The sequence below is a fragment of the Dendrobates tinctorius genome, unplaced genomic scaffold, assembly GCF_039654945.1.
Source record: "Dendrobates tinctorius isolate UK_male_01 unplaced genomic scaffold, ASM3965494v1 ptg000093l, whole genome shotgun sequence".
NCBI classification, from domain to species: Eukaryota; Metazoa; Chordata; class Amphibia; order Anura; family Dendrobatidae; genus Dendrobates; species Dendrobates tinctorius.
In genome coordinates this window covers 1,239,032-1,259,737 of record NW_027361761.1, presented here as the reverse complement: position 1 = coordinate 1,259,737, position 20,706 = coordinate 1,239,032, and the positions used below count along the sequence as shown (strand labels likewise).

General features: G+C 42.3%; 1 protein-coding gene across 2 annotated transcripts in view; it reads left to right on the top strand.

Moving 5' to 3' along the window:
• Positions 1-20,706, top strand: part of KIF13B (kinesin family member 13B) — a 183,772-nt gene that overhangs the window by 157,452 nt on the left and 5,614 nt on the right. The window contains exons 36-40 of one of the 2 annotated variants that reach the window (XM_073586355.1): positions 613-730; positions 2,400-2,533; positions 11,089-11,149; positions 18,184-18,249; positions 19,578-19,716. In XM_073586355.1, coding sequence (XP_073442456.1) covers positions 613-730; positions 2,400-2,533; positions 11,089-11,149; positions 18,184-18,224 — 354 coding nt within the window. In that variant the 3' untranslated portion in view covers positions 18,225-18,249; positions 19,578-19,716. Of the gene's footprint in view, positions 1-612; positions 731-2,399; positions 2,534-11,088; positions 11,150-18,183; positions 18,250-19,577; positions 20,554-20,706 lie in introns of those variants that run through there. The other variant, XM_073586354.1, reaches the window with a different exon arrangement.

Sequence of the window (20,706 nt, the reverse complement as noted above, 5' to 3'; positions counted from 1 at the left end):
TGGGCCACCATTAACCTTTGTGCAGCATTAAATGGGGCATATGTTAATATGGAGCATGTTGCATTTCCTACCCTCGGCTTATACTCAAGTCAATAAGTTTTCCCAGTTTTTTGTGGCAAAATTAGGGGGTCGGCTTATACACGAGTATATACGGTATGTAAGACAATTGCACACAGCTTCTGGGGATAGTAATTGGTTAAGTTGTATGATTTTTAGTTGGTCACTATTTTTTTTATTTTCCAAATGAATAATCTAGGTGAGCAGCACTCTGTACCCCCAGCACCTGCATGTCGTTTTGGGCAGTACAGATTTGCATGTGTTCCACATTGCCCTGTATGTTTTTCACTGTCTGCGGGCTGTTGCTTCAGTGGGTGTTATCCAGCCTGTATAAAGCTGCCTTCTATCCTCACCGGTATCAGCGAGTGAGCTATCTGTAGCCTAATTTGCCTGGATTTTTAATAATTTCTATTATTTTGGCATTCATATTTAAGTTTTAATGCCCGTTATGTGGAATATGCAGGGTTTATGGTGGGATTATTCAGTGGTGTAGGATCAGCATGTTCTTGTTATCTGCTGATGTATAACCCTCTTGCTCATCTGATTTCGTCATAGGGTCGATGGGAGAGTCAGCAAGACGTTTCCCATTCCTCAACACTCTCCAACCGCAGCGGCACCTCACCCCGAGCTGCCAGGAGCGCAGGATCTGGGCACAACCAGTCTCCGGAGTCAGGCAAGTGTCATATCCCCGAATACATGGTATCAATCCCATAACTCTCACACTTCACTCTGTACTGAAACCGTTACTGTCCACATTGCACAGATTCGCCCCATTAGTAACTGCTACTGCCGATCACTCACCGCTGTGGTCAGCAATGAGAACCTGTCTACACCTGTGACCGCTACTGCCAATCACTGACCTCTGTGGTTAGCAAAGCAATGATGCCCTGTCTACACATGTGACCACTGCAGCCAATCAATGGCCTCTCTGATCTGCATTGGCATGTCATATACACATGTGACTGCTGCAGCCAGTGACTGTCATCGGTGGTCAGCAATGACATCCCATGTACACGTGACCACTGCAGCCAATCACTGGCCTTTGGGGTCAGCATTGATGTCCTCTCTACAATCAACAGCCTCTGTAATCAGCATTGACATATCCTATACACATGTGACCACTGCAGACAATCAACGGCCTATTTTGACAGCAATACTTTACCATATACATGTGACTCTTGTATTCAATCATTGTCATTTGTGGTCAGCAATTAGATCCCATATACACATGTGACCACTGCAGTCAATCAACGACTTCTGTGGTCAGCAATGACTTCGTGCCTACACATGTGACCGCTACAGTCAGTCACTGGCCTGTGTGGTCAGCAATGACATTCCATGTACACATGTGACCACTGCAGCCAATCACTGGCCTCTGTGGTCAGCAATGATGTCCTCTCAACAAATGTGACTGCTACAGCCATTCATCAGCCTCAATGGTCAGCAATGACATCCCATATACCACATGTGATTACAGCAGCCAATCAACCGTCTATATAATCAGCGGTGACGTCCCATATACACATGTGACCACTGCAGCCAATCTCTAGCTTCAGCAGTCACAGCATGTGCTGTGTTTTGTGTAAATGTTATCCTTCAGATTTTGTATTAGTCTAGCCTGATGAGGAGACCTGAGTAGTCTGGAAAGCTTGCAACTTGTTACCATCTTTTCAGTTAGCCATTAAAAGGTATCAACCACTGAGGACTCTCAATTCTGAATATTCTTCATCACTGAGACCATTAATTTGAAACTTATCTAAGAAAAAGTTTGGTTAGTTTCTTTTCCCTGTGAGCTTAAGGAGGTTAAAAATTAACAAATTCATCTTTACTCGCCAAAGACCGGATGCAGCGGTGACGTACGACTACAGCACACATGAAAGCTGCAGCCAATCATTGGGCTTGGCATTGATTCTGATGTGGTCAGTACACCACCGCTGCAGTCAGTCATAGTCCAGAGAGAGTGGCAAAGAAATGTTGCTGGAGCAGAGGAAGGTGAGTAAAGTGGAGTTTATTTTAAACCTAAAGCCTATGGTAGAAAAATATAATTTATTGGAATACCCCTTTAACAGGTGAGTAATGCTGTGTGTCTTCTTTTATGGCATTCCCCTCTCCAATTCACTTTTTTTTCTTGATCCTGATGATCTGCTTAACCTCTGCACCAGGAATATTCAGTATGAATGACCCTGTATTTAGGGGTTGTGGCCATTTTTGGGGTTCTATTGCACTTTGAAACTCACCCTTGAAAAGTGCTGTAGCTTCCAGCATTTAGACATGAATGGAGAAGAAAAGAAAATGAAATATGGACTTAATTGTGACATTTTTTTTTTTTTTTTTTGTGGCAGGTCATGAATCGTCAGTATCCTCCTACCTAAACCCGGTCAAATCCTTAGTGCCTCAGATGCCCAAACTCCTTAAATCTCTCCTTCCTCAGCGGGATGAGAAGACCAGACAATCCGGAACCATGGCGGCTCCTCAGGTAATGGTGGCCCCTGCCCCGGGGGCGGTGGTCGTGCGGCCCCTGATCAGCAGCAGATGTTGCCCGTGATCCACCCGCACTTTGTATTCCTTGCACCGTGTGATGGCAGAGAAGCCAATGTTCCCCCTGTAAATTACATTTACATCCTAAGAAGCAAAGTCAAATTTCTCACCATCAATTACTGCCGGCTGGTTACCTGCCAAGTGTGAGACAGGACTGGGCGGACTCCTGCTGTCGCACCCCTGAGATTCTGAAATATATGTATTTATTGTAATTCTGAAATATCTGCAAAAAAATGCCCCAAAGTTCTTTCCCGATATAATAAAGGGTGACGCTTCTCTACGAATATTTCTCGCAGCTCCCCTCTTAAAGGGAAGCCATCATCGAGAAATTACCTCTTCTTTAATTCAGGTTTTTGTATTAAATGTTTTTTGTTTTTGTTTTTTACTAGATTTTGGCAATAATTTTTTTATCCATACCACAACATTTTGTAAAAATAAAAAAATTAGAAATCCTGCAGTTCTCACACCAGCCACTAGGGCTTTTTTTTTTTTTTTTTTTTTTATAAGACTTCCTGTTACTTCAAGAAATTGACATGTAGAGGAACAAACTGACCCAATCTGTTCTATTAATGCATCTAATTGAGTGTATGCAATAGGACAATCCGAGTGGAGGGTGAGCTGTGACCTCTCATATTGTGAATGGTGGATCCTGTGTTATCTACTCTATATAAAGGTGTTATCAGTCATTGTACAGGAGGAGGAGGAGGTGAGCTGTGATATCACTCATTGTAAATGTTGGATCCTGTGTGATCTATTGTATATAGAGGTGTTATCTGTCCTTGTAGAGGAGATGGAGAAGGTGAGCTGTGACATCACCTATTGTGAATTCTGTGTCATCTACTGTATATAGAGGTGTTAGCGGCCCTTATACAAGGGGTTGAGTTGTGACATCGCCTATTGTAAGTGGTGGCTAGTGTGCTAACCGCTGTTTATAGAGGTGTTACCAGTCATTGTAACTCTTCCTAAAAGGATAAGAAGTATGAGTCTAAAATGGCCCCAAAGAGCAGTGTGAAACCTGCAAAGTTATGAATTATTTATTTTTTTTAAATAAAGATGTAAAAGATAATTTTTTCAAATTCTTGTAACACACAACCTGATTTAGGCTGTGTGCCCACGTTGCGTCTTTTTTAAGCGTTTTTGATGCGTTTTTCGGGGTCAAACCGCATCAAAAACGTTTAAAAGAAGCATCCCATTCATTTTAATACATTTTGGCCTTTTTGTGCCAATGGATGCGTTTTTTACCGCTAAGGAAAGGAGACCCGTTTCCTGAGCGTTTAAAAACGCTACTGTGGGCACATAGCCTAAAATTCATTTTCTGATCGCTTTAAGGAGGTTGCACAGTATAGAACACTGTAAGGGAAGTCCTATTTTTGATGATTTCTTATCTTTTGGTTAGACTCTAGGCCCTAGAGAGATGACCAGTTGCACAGAGCAAGTCTGTTTCATATAAAGACAGTCTACTCTACAGCAGAGAGAACTTACTGTTGAATTGGTAGCCAAATGATTGCAAGGATACTTGATGTACAGTAACCTAATAACCTAATACAAGGCCTAAAGAATGCAAGACTTATTTTTTTTTTTTCTTGGAGTGGTTAAACAAGTCTGTGTAGTATAGACGCAGTCTCCTGTAAAGAGTGTACTTGAATGGTTACTTGGAATCCGTAGCAAAGTAATTACATGTTTTCCTGAAATGCAACGCTTTGTAGGCTAAGAAAGATTTATCTGTTCTTGGGGGAGTTGTGAAACAAGTCTGTGTAGAATAGTGGGGCAGCCTACTGAACAGTAGAGAGAACTTCTTGTGTATTTACAATGGACTTGTAAGGTTACCCCAAATGAATAACCAAGTGATTGCAAGGTTTCCTGAATTACAATATTGTATAGAAGACAGAGAGCCAAAGAAACCTTTCTCTCTTCTTGGGTGATGATTATGGAAAAAGTCTATATATTATAGAGAGGCAGTCTACTGTACAGCAAGGAGAACATCCTATATATTTACAATGGACTTGTACGGTTACCCCAAATGAATAACCAAGTAATTACAAGGTTCCCTGGAGTACAACTCACTGTAGGAGACAAAAAGGCTAAAAAAGATTTATCTTTTCTTGAGGGGAGTGATGAAACAAGTCTGTATAGTATACAGGGGTAGCGAACTGTACAGCAGAGAGAATTTCCATTGTGTCTACAATGTACTTTGATGGTTGCCATGAATTTGTAACCAAGTGATTGCAAGGTTTCCTGAAGTACAACACCTTGTCGAAGACAAGGAGGATAAGAAAAATTTCTCTGTTCTTGGGGAAGTTGTAAAACAATTGTGTAGTATAGAGAGGCAGCCTACTGTACAGCAGGGAGAACTTTTTGTTTATCTACAATGTATTTGAATGATTACACTAAATGAGTAGCCATCTGAATGCAAGGTTACCCTGCGGAAGGTATTAAGGATTGAAAAGATTTCTGTTTTCTTGAGAGATTGGTGAAACAAGTCTGTGCAGTATAGAAATGCAGTTTACTGTACAGCAAAAAGAGCTTGCATTGCATCTACAATGTACTTGTTCGGTTACCCCGAATGTGCAGCCTAGTGAGTATAAGAAGTATTGAAGGCACAAAGAATTAAGAGAGGTTTCTTATTTTCTTGGGGGAGAGTGGTGAAACAAGTCTGTGTAGTATAGAGAGGCAGTCTACTGTACAGCAGCGAGAACTTCCTGTGTATTTGCAATGACAGATGCCCCACGTTATTCCACGTCTTTGTCGTTTTCTTCTAGGTGACTAATTAGATGACTTTTAATTATCTCATTTCTCGTCAGCTTTTGGGACAATTGCAGAGTGAATGAGATAGAATACTTCCCGCAGAGCAGTTCTAAAACAGGGACCAACTTAACTTTTACTTTTTTCTTCTTATTATTGGTCCTTTTTTTTTTTTTTTTCTTACTATTAGTCCTTTTTCTCTCTCTCTTTTTGGGATGGGGGAAGCAGGCATTTTAGTGTTAAAGCCCAAAATAGTCTGTCCCATTTAGCATCTATCAGAAATCTAGGTTGTCTTAGTGATTTGGGACCAATTTTTGGATGGACCCAAGGGGGCGGGAGGAGGAGATGTGACCTGTATCCATAACATCGCCGCAGGATCAAAGATCCCAAAACCTTTTTTTTTTTTAGAGCGTTACTTTTCTGAAACCTGTTAAATATTTCTTGCTTATTGTAAAAAAAAAAAAAAAATAAAATAAATAATAATGTGAAGTTAAAGATCAGGGCAGCGGGAGCCCTTAAGAAAGCTCTCGTCACTTTATTACTCGCGTCGTTAATGTCATTGGCCCCGGGGGCGATGTCGCTCGCTGCGGTGTAAGCACATTTGGTAATTATAACATTTCCATAATGTCGGCCTTGTGTCTACTTAAAGTATAATGTGTGGTCTGTGCGGGGTCACCGGCTCCAAAGCGCTCACTTTTAATAAGAGCTGGCCCCTAATTAGAGATGATTGCTTCACAAGGTGAGACTGTAAATCTCGGAGATGTCTGAGCCGCAGCTCCAGGACTCGTATGCGGGTCATGTCTATATATATATAATATATATATATGTGTTTAATTGTCCGGTGACAGATGAGCCGTAGAAATGACTGATGTGCTCTGGGCCGGGGTGGAGGCTCGTTCCGGAATCGGCAATGACAACGTTCCTTTATCTTTTTTTTTTTTTTTTTTTTCCTGGAAGAAAAGTGTCTTAATTAGAGGTAATGATTATTTAGAACTGGGAAGTTTTGTCGTTGGAGACTTCTACTTAGTTGTGACTTTTTTTTGTTTTTTTGTTTCTCATTTTTTGAGGTCTTAAAGGCTTCTTTATAAGTGATGAGCGAACGTGGTCGGATAAGGTGTTATCTCAGCATGCTCGGGTGCTATGAGTGTCTTCGGCGTGCTCAAATAATATGTTAGAGTCCCCATGGCTGCATGTTTCATTGCTCACATGCAGAGATGTCCTATTTGTTAGGCAATCCCTGCATGTGTTGCGGCTGTCAATGAGCCGCGGTGACTGGAGCATATTACTCAAGCGCACCTGAGCATGCTCAGATAACACCTTATCCGAGCACCTTCACTCATCATCACTACTTTTTGACTAAAGGGCGCAGTCAGACGGCCGTATAAATCAGATCGAGGTGTGACTGGTCGGTGGATCTCATAACGGAGCTCAGGTTGGGAGAGCCGCCGGCCAGTCCGAGTTCTGCATTCCGATCTCGCTACAATTTTATACGGCCGTCTGCGCCCTTCTGTATTTGGTGCTTTTTCAGGTGCATTTCTGCACCAATATTTACACACATACACTACTTTGCGTTTTTTTTTTAAATTGCCCTTTTTAGTGAGGGGTTTTTATTTTGTCTTTTTTTTCTTTTCAAGCACTTTTTTTTTTTTTTTTTGTATAGTTTATTTTGGAAATTTCCTTTTTATATAGTTACCTAGCATTAATAAAACTTTGCTTGATAAATTCATGCACAGATTGCATATGTCCTCCACAATCACAGGTGTGGTTTTAATCTGAGGCGTTTGAAAATCCCCAAATAAATACATTTATTGATTAACACGCTGCGGATTTTAAAAACGTACAGCAGGTCAATGTCCGCAGTGTTGGAACAGCTTTGGTCATCAAACCTCCTTAAAAAAAAAACTAACAAAAAATGCTACCAATAAGTAGTAAAATAAATAAGTAGTTAAATAAATAACGTAAATAAATAATAAAACAAATAGTAAAGTAAGTAAATGGTAAATAGTAAAATAAATACTAAAATAAATATTTCTTTACTTTTACTTTTTTATGTTATGTCCTGAAAAAAAAAAAAAACACTTGAGAAGGAAAACTTTTTGCCTTTTGGTTTTACAATGAATTTTGTTGACCTAAATAAGTTTTTGAACTGCCCAAATGATGAGTTTTTCCTGGATATAGACCTTTTAAAAAAAAAAAAAAAAAAAAAAAAAAAGCATCTATTTTTGCCCATATACTTCCGTAGTGATTTTTCTTCCCGCCAGTCATGACGTATTATCATGTTTGTACATTCTTGACACACCGATGTGCAGGAACCATAAAAAGAGCTCTTATTGTAGAAAACCCCTTTAAATGAGGCATTGAGCTCGGCTCCCTCTGCCTAGTTGTTTCTAGGCCTTTAAGCTCTGCTTCCTCTCTCCGCGTTTTGCTGTTGTCTGGAGATCTCCCGAGGACCGCGCTGCCAAAGTCATTGCTTATCTAATAAACTTGCTAGCATGCGATTATCCATTAGCGGGGTCACGTCGGGCCGAGAAGATGGAACCTCCGGTTCTGGTGTGGTCAGTCTCTGCAGGACTACAACCACCTTCTTCTTTCTTTTTTTATTTCCTGCCGGCATCGCAATAATCAGGGAGGTGCCAACACTTTTGCAGGCTCCTGGTTCAGTCCAACCAGTGATTTAGGCTGCTGGGCCGCAGACAGGTTGCTGTCTTTCACTTTTCTTTCATATTAAGGTTATTTCTGTGTTTTGACAATGACGTGATTTGCGCAGTAAGGGATTAATGACTCGTGAAAGTAAATGACACTAATGCCATCCATCTCCAGCCGCCGGGGCCCTACCTCACTCACATCTATTAACGTGACAGGCGCTTCCACGAGGTGAAGGATTGACCCCACATTTGTGATTCTTGCCAACGTCAGGTGGATCTTATCAATTCTTCCCGACAACCAGGTTGAGTAGTGGCTGGAGGCTTTGGGTCTTAATCAGTGCAGAATTGCCGGTTCTCTCCTGCGTGGATCTTCTGGATCATCATTCTTACCCCGCAATTGCTTGCAACAATTTGCAAGCAACAATATGTAGCTTTACTTAAAAAAAAAAAAAAAAAAAAAAAAAAAAAAATAATAATCAAGGAATCGGGATGCAAAGAAGCTGCAGGAGGTATACTTCTGCCTTCTGGAAGAGAGCGACTTTGCATACTTTTCCCCAGGGATCATTGCCTGTTGGAGATTTTGCCTCCACCGAAGCTTCAGAGAGACTGGAAGGGATGTTTCCGTCTACATGACCCGTAAACTATCACCTATCGACCCCAGAACAAGACAATTGTCTCCCTCATTCTACCGTGACTGCAAGACCACGGCCCGGAGAAGTTAAATGGTCCTTGGTGCCCTAGACTTACTCCACTACCGCGATCTTGCCGCCAGTGGAAAGCAGGGCACACAAGTCCTCATTCTTACTAAAGGTGGGGTCCTAGCGTTGGTACCCACACACATTTAATAGGTATCACCTTTAGCAGATAGGTATTGAGTACTGTATACCAACTTTTTATTAGCTGTCCACCAAATACATGTTTGGTTGATTCCTATTTTTCCCAGACTTGGTTTAGTTAGTGACATGTACCATCATTCGTTTCGACCAAATGATGAACATTTGTAATGGTTAAAAACACCGGATTGTTGGATTTTCTTTTAATTTTGGAACTACATAATCAGTTGAAATATAATTCAGTTATTGGGGTTCGTTCAACAGTTTTCATATTTGTATGGGACCTTACATGGGGAAACCTTTGAAATCGTCCGGCATCGCCGTGGAAAGCTTCATCTGGAGGCCACTGGGGGAAAATGTGGTATTATTGGCAGTTCATGATTCATATTAGTGGTTGCAGAAGCTCTCCACGCAAGCAAACACAGGGATGTCCCAAGCCGGGACAAAAAGTGAATCTCCTATATTCTATAGCGTCATTACACACAGAGGGATCTGTTTCACGTGTTTATTTCTGTTAATGTTGATGATTATGGCTTACAGCCAATGAAAACCCAAAAGTCATTAACTCAGTAAATTAGAATAATGAACAAAAACACACCTGCAAAGGCTCCTAAGTGTTTATAAAGGTTCCTTAGTCTGCTTCAGTAGCTCCACAATCATGGGGAAGACTGCTGACCTGACAGATGTCCAGAAGGCAGTCACAGACACACTCCACAAGGAGGGGAAGCCACAAAAGGCCATTGCTAAAGAAGCCTGCTGTTCAGAGTGCTGTATCCAAGAATATTAATGGAAAGTGGAGTTGAAGGAAAAAGTGTGGTAGAAAAAGGTGCACAAGCAACCGGGATAACTGCAGCCTGGAAAGGATTAAGAAAAGGCCATTCAAAAATTTGTAGGGGAGATTCACAAGGAGTGGACTGCTGCTGGAGTCATTGCTTCACACCACACACAGAGGTATCCAGGACATGGGCTACAAGTGTAACATTCCTTGTGTCAGCCATTCATGACCAATAGACAACGCCAGAAGCGTCTTACCTGGGCCAAGGAGGAAAAGAACCGGACTGTGGTCAGTGGTCCAAGATGTTGTTTTCAGATGAAAGTAAATTTTGCATTTCATTTGGAAATCGCGGTCCCAGAGTCTGGAGGAAGAGTGGAGAGGCCACAATCCAAGCTGCTGGAGGTCTAGTGTGAAGTCTCCACAATCAGTGATGGTTTGGGGAGCCATGTCATCTGCTGGTGAAGGTCCACTGTGTTTTATCAAGACCAAAGTCAGCGCAGCCGTCTACCAGGAAGTTTTAGAGCACTTAATGCTTCCCTCTGCCGTCAGGCTTTTTGGAGATGGAAATGTCATTCTCCAGCAGGACTTGGCCCCTGTCCACACTGCCAAAAGTACCAACACCTGGTTTACACACAACAGTATCACTGTGCTTGATTGGCAGCAAACTCGCCTGATCTTAACCCAATAGAGAATCTATGGAGTATTGTCAAGAGGAAGATGAGACACCAGACCCAACAATGCAGACGAGCTGAAGGCTGCTATCAAAGCAACCTGGGCTTCCATAACCCCTCAGCAGTGCCACAAGCTGATCGCCTCCATGCCACGCAGGAATTGATGCAAAAGGAGCCCCGACCAAGTACTGAGTGCATTTACTGATCATACATTTCAGATTTTATAATCATTTTTTCAAGCTGGTGTTATAAAGTATTCTAATTAACTGAGATAATGACTTTTGGGTTTTCATTGGCTGTAAGTCATAATCATCAACATTACCAGAAATAAACATGTGAAATAGATCACTCTGTGTGTAATGACTCTATAGAATATAGGAGAGTCACTGTTTGTATTGAACAACTGAAATTAACTTTTTGATATATTCTAATTTTGTGAGAAGCGCCTGTATATGTTACCTAATTTTCTAATTTGCTATTTTAATTGTATTTGAAAAGTTAACGGGAAGCCAAAGAGGCAAAACTAGAGACTTGTGTATGTCTAGGCAGCCTGGGTGATTCTGTGACCATATAGCTCAGTACTCGTGAAAAATGGCCACTGGAACTTACAAAATCCTCGGCCTATCTGCATAAGGAAGGGAAGTATAGGTCAGGAACAGTTAATTGTGTATCACTATTTCCTAAGGCGAGCCTCCTTAAATCAGCTTCAGTCGACCATTGGAAGTCTTGTCGTTTTGGTGCCTTACAAAAATTTCTTGATGTTCATTTTCCTTTATCCAAAATCAGTTTTTCCTTATTTCAATTACGTGTCTTCTTCTTCCCAAAAGGTTCTCGGCTCGGTATCCTCTTCTTCAAGAAAACTATCCAACCAAGTGTCCCTCCCAGAAGGTGCTAAACCTTTTTTTTTTTTTTTTTCTTCTCTAAAACGTCAAAAAAGTGTCCCCACTAGTATCCCCCTCATCTTCGAAACATTTCTGTCTCTGTGTCCTTTTCTTCTACAAAACTTTTCAAACCAAATTTCCTCCTCTTCCCAATAAGATCCTCTACCTAGTGCACTCTCTTTGGCAACCTTGTCCTTCCAAAAATATTCCTAAACTAATTAAGGTTCCTAACCTGAAACACCTCACCAAACCATCCTGTTTCTCCTAAAAGGTCCTTAGCCTAGTGAAACCCTGTCAACCAAGTGTCCTCTTTGTCCTAAAGGATCCTCAGCCTTACAAGTCTTTTCCTCTTTTAGTGTAGGTCCTTGCCCTAGTAACTTTTTTTTTTTTTTTTTTTTCTACCCAATGGTTCCTCCAACAATTGCCTTCTTGTTTTTTTAAATCCTGTCATCCGGTTTTTCTCCTCTTTCCGGTTGGTTACCCTAGTTTTCCTTTGTTTTTCTTTAACTTTTCACCACGTGTTTTCTTCTTATTAATTAGTTCTTAGTCTAGAGTTGAGCAGATGAATTTGCGGGAATCTAGTCCAGCAGCCAGGATATTCCTGGAAGCTAAATGGGTGGCCCTCAAATCTGCTGCCTGACGTTGCGCTTGCCCTTGTGAATGCCACGCCAGGCCTCCCCGTCTAGCTGCTAAATACCATGGACCTGGCCGCTGGACCAGAGCCTCGCAAATCGATCCTCCCATATCTACCTAGTACCCTACTTAGCACCACATTTTCTTCTTCCCAAAGATTCCTCCACCTCCTAGTTCTTCTATCTACTTTCAACCAAATGTCTTCTCAATAGATTTTCAGCCTAAAATTTTGGTGTATTTTTTTTCTAAACAGAAATATTGCAATTTTCACACCGGCTACTGGGTCTTTTCAAACCTATTTCCTGTTCTATATAGAGGACTTTTCTAACTTGGCATTACAGACAGGGTTACAAAGGCTGATAACATGTAGAAGTTTGTGCACCCCAGGTCAAAATTACTGTTCTTGTGAACAGTGAAGCAAGTTGAAGATTAAATGACCTCAAAAGGGCTAAAGTTAAAGATGACACATTTCCTTTGTATTTTCCTTTGCAAAAAAATTCAAGCACACTTGGAAATTTGTGTTCTCAGAAAACTTTGACCAAGGTATCAGACCTTAATTAGCCTGTTAGGATTATGCCTTGCTCACTATAATCGTTATGAAAGGCCAGGTGATTTAAATTTCCCAGCTTTGTAAAAATCCAGCCGCCTCTAACCTTGTACCAAAAAATAGCAGCCATGGGTTCTTCCCAGACGCTGTCCAGCACTCTGAAAATGGTGGAGACCCACAAAGCAGGAGAAGGCTGTAAGAAGATAGTAAAGGGTTTTCAAGTAGCCCTTTCCTCAGTTTGAAATGTAATTAAGAAATGGCAGTTACAAAGAATAATGGAGGTCAAGATAAGGTCTGGAAGACCGAGCAAAATTTCAGTGAGAGCTGCTGGTAGGATTGCTAGAGAGGCAAATCAGAACCCACGCTTGACTTACAAAAGACCTTCAGAAAGATTCAGCAGGCTCCGAACAGTAGAACATTGTACCACAACTCCAAAGACACCTGCACAAATATGGCTTTCATTGTAGAGTCATCAGAAAAAGACCTCTCCTACGTCCTCACCATAAAATTCAGCTTTAGAAGTATGCAGAAGAACATCTAAACAAGCCTGGTACATTCTGGAAACAAGTCCTGTGGACTGATGAGGTTAAAAAGAACATCTCACATACCATTAAGCATGGGGGTGGATCAATCTTTTTTTTTTTTTTCTGTTTGAAATTTTTTTTCACACCACTGTAGATATCACAGCCCTCCTCCTCCTCCTCCTGTGCAATGACTGATAACACCTGTTTAGGGTAAGTGCACACGTTGCGGATTGTGCTGTGGATTTTTTCCGCGCGGATTTGACCTGCGTTTTATCTGCGGATTAGCCTGCGGTTTTCCCCTGCGGTTTGACACCTGTACAATGTGACACCTGTACAATGGAGCAGGTGTGAAACCGCTGCAGATTCCGCACAAAGAATTGACATGCTGCAGATTTGAAACCGCAGCAAATTCGCGAGGAAAAATCAGCAGCATGTGCACTGCGGTTTTCATTTTCCATAGAAAATAAAGGCAGAAACTGCTGCAGATCCGCAGCAGAATCCGCAGCGTGTGCACATACCCTAACACATCTGAATACAGAATCCACCATTGACAATAAGTGATGTCACAGCTCACCTCCTACTGTACAGTGACTGCTAACACAGGATTCACCATTCACAATGTCACAGCTCACTTCCTCCCCCTACCTTCACAATGACACTTGCACATGTTCATTATATGCCTCAATACAAAAGTCAGTTTATTGCTGCTAACTGATGTACATGTGATTTTCCTTAAGGAACAGGTAGTATGGGTCTAGAATAGCCCCAATGGCCAATGTGAAAAATGTAAGATTTTTATTTATTTGGATCATGATATAGAAATATAAAAAAAAATGCATTTAACATAACATGCTTATTTTAAGAGTAATTCATTTTGTGGCCACATTCCCGTTAACTCTTTTGCCCAAAAGTTGTTCTTCAGCCTAATATCTTTATTGTGGAAACCTTGTCAACCCAGCGTCCTCCTTTTTCTTTTTGGAAACCTTTCCATGTCTCATCCTCTTTTCCAAAATAATCATAAACCAGTGCTTTTAGCCTTTTTTTTTCCACAGAAACTTTCTAAGTAACTAGGCTATGGTCCTGGTACACCCTTCTTTTTCTAAACCCTTTTCAAATAGTGTCCTCTTCTCCCCAAAAGATCTTGAGTCTAATAATTTCTTCTTGGAATCCCTATAAACAAAATTTTCCGCTCTTAAACTGTGTTCCAAATTATTATGCAAAAAGAGTTTAGGAGTGATAAGGTTAGAATTTTTTGGTTTGTCATTTACACTCATTGCTGGTGATGTGTGTCAGGGCTCTTTATATCACTGAAAGCAATTGCAGATACCTGTGCACATTAGTTTGGCAGGTGTGTCCAAATAAAGGCAAGACTACTTAAGAAGGCTGTTCCACATTATTAAGCAGCCGACATTTTTTTGCCAAAATGGGAAAGAAAAAGGATGTGTCGGCTGCGGAGAAGCAACAAACTGGAGTATTTAGGTCAAGGCATGACTACAATCAACATTGCCAAGACACTTCATCGTGATCATCGCACAATCAAGAAGTATGTAGCTGATTCCCAGCACACACGTGTGCGTGCTGATAAGGAAAAATTGAGGACTCTTTCCAACAGGCAATTGCGTCAGGTTAAAAGAGCAGCTGCAAAAATGCCTTGTCAGAGCAGCAGACAAGTTTTTGAAGCTGCTGGTGCCTCCAACGTCCCCCCGAACAACAAGATGCAGGGTCCTTAAGAGGTTTGCAGCCGTGCGTAAGCCATCCTGTCGACCACCTCTATCCACTGCACACAAGCAGAAACGGCTCCAGTGGCCAAACGAGACAAGAAGACTGACTTCCAAACTGTTCTGTTCACCGATGAGTGCCGTGCAACGCTCGATGGTCCAGATGGGTGGAGTGGAGGATGGCTGGTTGATGGACACCCCATGAAAACACGGCTAAGGCGCCAACAAGGAGGAGGTGGAGTAATGTTTTGGGCTGGAATCATGGGGAGAGAGATTGTCGGCCCCTTTAGGATCCCTGAACGGGTAAAGATGAACTCCATAATCTATGTGGAGTTTCTAAAACAGCACTTCCTGCCATGGTTCAAGAGGAAGAACCGTGCTTTCCGCAGCAAGATCATTTTCATGCCTGATAATGCAGCGTCTCATGCTGCAAATAACACATCTGCATCTCTGGCTGCTATGGGCATTAAAGAGGACAAACTTATGGTGCGGCCACCATCTTCCCCTGACCTCAACCCCATTGAGAACCTCTGGAGCATCATCACAAGGAGTGTCTATGATGGCGGGAGGCAGCTCACATCTAAGCAGCAGCTCTGGGAGGGAATTCTGTCCACATGCAAAACAACTGAAGCACAAACCATCCAAAAACTGACAAATTCAATGAACGAGAGAGTTCTGAAGCTTCTTTCCAACAAGGGTCCTATGTGCAAATGTAACATCACCCAGAAGAAAGTTTTGACTTGAAAACTGTTTGATTTCATTCTGTAATAAGCTGATAATGCTTATCATTTCACAATTGAGCATTTTTTTGTTCAAAATAAAAATAAAAAGGTTGAAAACTCTGCTGTGCATAATAATTTGGAACATGCATTTTGAGTGTTTCTTATTTTTAAAAATATACTGTTTTCATAGGCAGTTTGTTCAAAAACATTGCAATTATACTAGAAGAGTAGATGACTGGAAAATAACAATGACTGCAATTCATATAGGTAATTTACAGAAAATATGAGGAAATATTTTTTGCATAATAATTTGGAACACAGTGTAGTTCCTCAGCCTGTCCACCTCTGCTCTGCCTGCCCCGCCACCTCTACTCTGCCTGCCCCGCCACCTCTACTCTGCCTGCCCCGCCACCTCTACTCTGCCTGCCCCGCCACCTCTACTCTGCCTGCCCCGCCACCTCTACTCTGCCTGCCCCGCCACCTCTACTCTGCCTGCCCCGCCACCTGTACTCTGCCTGCCCCGCCACCTGTACTCTGCCTGCCCCGCCACCTGTACTCTGCCTGCCCCGCCACCTCTACTCTGCCTGCCCCGCCACCTCTACTCTGCCTGCCCCGCCACCTCTACTCTGCCTGCCCCGCCACCTCTACTCTCCCTGCCCCGCCACCTCTACTCTCCCTGCCCCGCCACCTCTACTCTCCCTGCCCCGCCACCTCTACTCTCCCTGCCCCGCCACCTCTACTCTCCCTGCCCCGTCACCTCTTCTCTCCCTGCCCCGTCACCTCTTCTCTCCCTGCCCCGCCTCCTTTTCTCTGCCCGCCCCGCCACCTCTTCTCTGCCCGCCCCGCCACCTCTTCTCTGCCCGCCCCACCACCTCTTCTCTGCCCGCCCCACCACCTTTTCTTTGCCCGCCCCGCCACCTCTTCTCTGCCCGGCCCAGTGCCCCCTTCACAGCACGGTGCACCAGTCTCATCCTCGTGCCCCCTCTCAACTTCCTAACTTCTTTGTCTTGGAACCCCTCTAAACCAAATGTTCCCTTAGTTCCTCAGCATATTGTCTGCTTAGTGTCCTCTGATTTTGGAAACCTTTACCACCAAGCATCCTCTTCTTCCCAATGACTCCTCAGCCGAGTAACCACTGGTTTTAGGAAACCCCACTAACAAAGTGTCCTTTTTTTCCCAAAAGGTCCTCCGCTTTAATATCCTCTTATTCTCTTGGAAGCCTTTATAACTACAAGTCGTCTTCTGCCAAAAATATCCTCTACCAAATATCCGCTTCTTCTCCGAAACCTTTTCTAGCTTTCTTTAGCCCTATATCCTCTTCTATGTGAAACCTTCACCTTAATGCCTCCTTCCTCCATAATCTACCTGCCCAATGTCCATTTCTTTCCGTAAATCACCTCGACCAGGTGACCGACTCCTCAGCTCTCCCCAACGTTTCCCTTTTGTCTTGGTTTCTGTGTTTGGTTTATAATGTGTATATAATATGTATAGATGAATTGCACAATAAAATTATGTCCTAGTACAGGAAAGGCTCATTATTCCACTAATGACCGTAAGATGCTCATATTTTATTATCTGGACGAACCAATTAAGAAAAAATATATAGAAAAACCTAAAATATGATAAATTCCAAGACGAAAAAATTGATTTTTTTTTTTTTTTTTCTTACTGTGCTGATTCTTTTTGCCAGTGTTTCCCAGCAAATACCTGGTTAAACCCTTTAAGAGTAACCCGTCTCATCTTTCCCTCCATTTCTTTTGACAGCCCCTATAATAGACGTCCTTAACCTTATTTATAGAGCGATCAGGTGGAAATAGACCTTGCTCTTCTCAGCTTTCTGATGGCTTCAATCCAGGAGGGACCCGTAAAGAGCCGCTTGTCAGAGCATTATGTCTACAGACATGAGATATATGGCGATTCGGGCTGAGCTAGCGGTGATGTCCTGTTCCGCCACGGTGTAGCCATCACTGCTTATGTAATATATGGGCAGATGCTCGGAACTGATGGAGAGCCCGGCATTTCCTAATACCTCGGCCCTATTACCTTTCCATTTGTGTGTGTTATGATTGTGTCCAAGGGAGAGATTCGGCAAAAATCATTAAGGTGAACCCAAAGTTGATGGGCTCCTAGACCAATGTCTAACCAAGTCAAGTTGGGATTTTCATGGTTATCATTTTTTTTTCATCTGGGTTATTAATCATTTTTTATGTTCGATTGATTTGCTTATTTAAGAAAATATTATTTTTCTGTTTAATTTTCTTTTTATTTTCTTTTGTTCTGTTTATTCTTTTTCTTTCTTTTTTTTGTATTTTTGTTTTTTTCTGTATTTTTTAATCTTTTTCTGTATTTTTTTTATTCTGTTTATTTTTACTTTTTTTCTTTTTATTCTTCTGTTTATTTTTATTCTTTTTCTATTGTCATATTATTTTTTTTTTCGCATTTTTTTTTTAATTTTCTTTAATGTTAGTTTAATTTAATTATACATCAACCCCTTTTTTTTTTTTTTTTTTTATTATCCGTCCCAAAGACCTCAAAGAAATCTAGAGCAATAGTTCAATGCAGCTGGTACTTTCTTTCCTGAGAGTGTTAAACTTTGGAGCCCTCAGGTAAGGTGCACACGGTCAGGATTTACAGCAGAAAACTCTGCTGCAAATCCTGATGTGTTGGCAGGAAAAAAGGGTGCAGCTAATTTTCCGTACCAAATCGGGGCAGAGAAAAAAAAAAACAATAACAAAAAAAGCAACGTGTGCACGTAGCCTTGGTGTTCATAGAGCATGCTGGGGGTTGTAGTTTTTTTTTTTGTTTTCACTGGTGACATTCTCCAAATCCTCACATTGCCATATCCTAGTTTGCAAATGTCGGATACTCTTCCATATTTATTTTTTTTTCTCTTCTAGCCGGCCGTACCCCGGATTGTAGTCCAGTCGGCCATTGTTGATGACGGCGCATTCAAACCTAAGCCGGTAAGCGATCACCGGATGACAACCCGCCGTGGTCATCTAAAATCATACTAATATACAGAGATTTGTTGGGGGGATGAGTTAGACTTATTTATGAGACCCGGCCCTGTCAGATGTAACAGCGGTTGGATTTCCAGTGTATGCTGGAGCGTGTAGTGCAGCGGGAGGCCGGCCAGCCGCTCTCACTCGTGTGACCCCTCGTTCATCATTTTTGGCAGTAATTGTATATGGGAATGAAGACGCCCCTGTTCTTTGATGAAGTTTTAGCTTTTACTAACAGTTGAATTTCCAGGTCATGTCAAGCCCCCCCCTCCCTGGCGCGTCCCCCATAACTCTGCGCTCTGACAGACAGTATTGATTACCGAAGTTTAGTACATGTTGCCTCTGGGAAATAGATCTGAGAAATGGTCTGTTTAATCTCAGAAGCTGCCTCTAAATTCTTCACCTGTAAATTGACAGGCCCCAGGAAAATGGAGGGCGGTGGAGAAGAAAATTTGAAAGCGAAAAATAAATCTTTGGCAGCCGGTTGAAAATTCATGATTTATTCCGGCCTTAAGTGCAGCCAAAGAACTGCTAGAGACATATAGATCACTGCAGCCCTCCAGCTGCCATAAATCCTGCCGTCTGAGCAACGAGAGGACCCGGCCCGTCCCATAAATCAGACTTCAAGTAAATATTAGGAGCAAAAAAATACTCCTTGTGCAGAGTTTGTCCTTTTGCAAAAGGTGATGGGCATGTGTCCCCTATTGTGCGCCATTAACACTTCACAATCTGGACTAGACTAGGTGACCTATAATAGATGTTTACCTCCAAACCCTCCTGACAATGGTCGGCCACACCATACATCTATAAGGGCTCCTTCCAGTATCTCAGTTAGACATAAGATGTATAGAGGATGGATAGATATTGGGTGGATAGATAATGGGTGAGAGGATGTTGGGTACATAAGGGATGGATGACTGAGGGATGAAGGACGACTGAGGGATAGAGGGGGGATGGATGGAGGATTAAGGGATGGATCAATGGAAAGGATGGATCGATGATGGGTGGGTATTGACTAGATGGCTTGGCACTTGATATGACAGATAAATATATGAGACTGTGAGAGAGATAGTGATATGAGATGGGTGTATGAATAATTATCTGTATACTAGACAGATATTTTTGATGGCTAAATAGATAATTAGTAGGATTGCTCAATAGTTAGCTTGTCACCCTCGCTGTTGACTCACTGACTCTCACTCTTTGGTCTATTGGAAACCAAGTGCTACCAATTTTATTATTTGTAAAGTCGATCTTTTGACAATTTTTTTTGTTTACTTCCATCCCAGGTTAACCATGAGGAATGGGCTGGTATCCGTCAACCAGTGATTGCTCGTTCCCCGATACAAGATAAGAGAAGTGACAAGTCACCAGCAGTGCCTTCCCAAACAAAAATCTGTGATTCTCCAGTGCAAGAGTCCCAGGAAGGACCTCCAAGCCCACTAAGCGAGGCTTCCAGTGGATACTTCTCTCATAGTGTCTCCACAGCCACGCTATCAGAGGCTTTAAGTACAGGGAGTGAAGTCCCTACAGGACAAACACCAAGTCCTGTGGCTACCGATATTAGTTTGGCTACGCTAACTACCTCCCAGGAGACAGAGAAAGACGAAACGGGCAAATCAGAAACGGTGTCTGATCAGTATCTTCCCTCAAACAAACCTGAAGCTCAAAAGGAGCTGGAGAAACCAAGAAACTTGAATCATAAGGAATATCATGACCTAGGTTTTAGCAACACTAATAGTAACAAGCCTCATCCACAAACATCAACTGTAGATGTTATTAAGGTTTTTTCTGGAGGACATGCAACTGTAGACCTCTCAAAAGATGTTTTTTCCCAAGAAAAGCTTCCAGCAACAAGCCACGCAGTCTCCAGGGACTCTTCTGTTCCACCTCTAACCACTGACCCAGTCCAAAGTAAAGTTGTAGCGTCACCTTTCAAAATCCAGAAGGTGAAAACTTCTGAGCTTAAGTCTTTCACACAGATGCTCGGAGAAGAACTGGTAGAACCACCAAGCTTGGAGAAGGTGGTGGGAACAGGAACCAAGTTAAAGGAGAGTCGAGAAAAGGTAAACGACCATGTAGGAAGTGGTGAAGACCCATCGGAAGCAACATCTGACTCTGAAGAATCTCAGGAGGCTCCAGAGTGGTTGAAAGAGGGCGAATATGTGACTGTCGGGACCAATAAGAATGGTATCGTGAGATACGTTGGACCCGCAGACTTTCAGGAAGGAATGTGGGTCGGCGTGGAGCTTGATGTTCCTGCTGGTAAGAAACTTTATTCTAAGGACCTTAGACCTTTGACACCCCAACTGGTAACATTTCCCACCAGGTCCCGCAGAAGTTAGACATTTGGTGGATTTTTATCGAACGTCTACAGCCGCCTTTAGACCGATGAGTAGTGAGGTGTAGCTACATGAT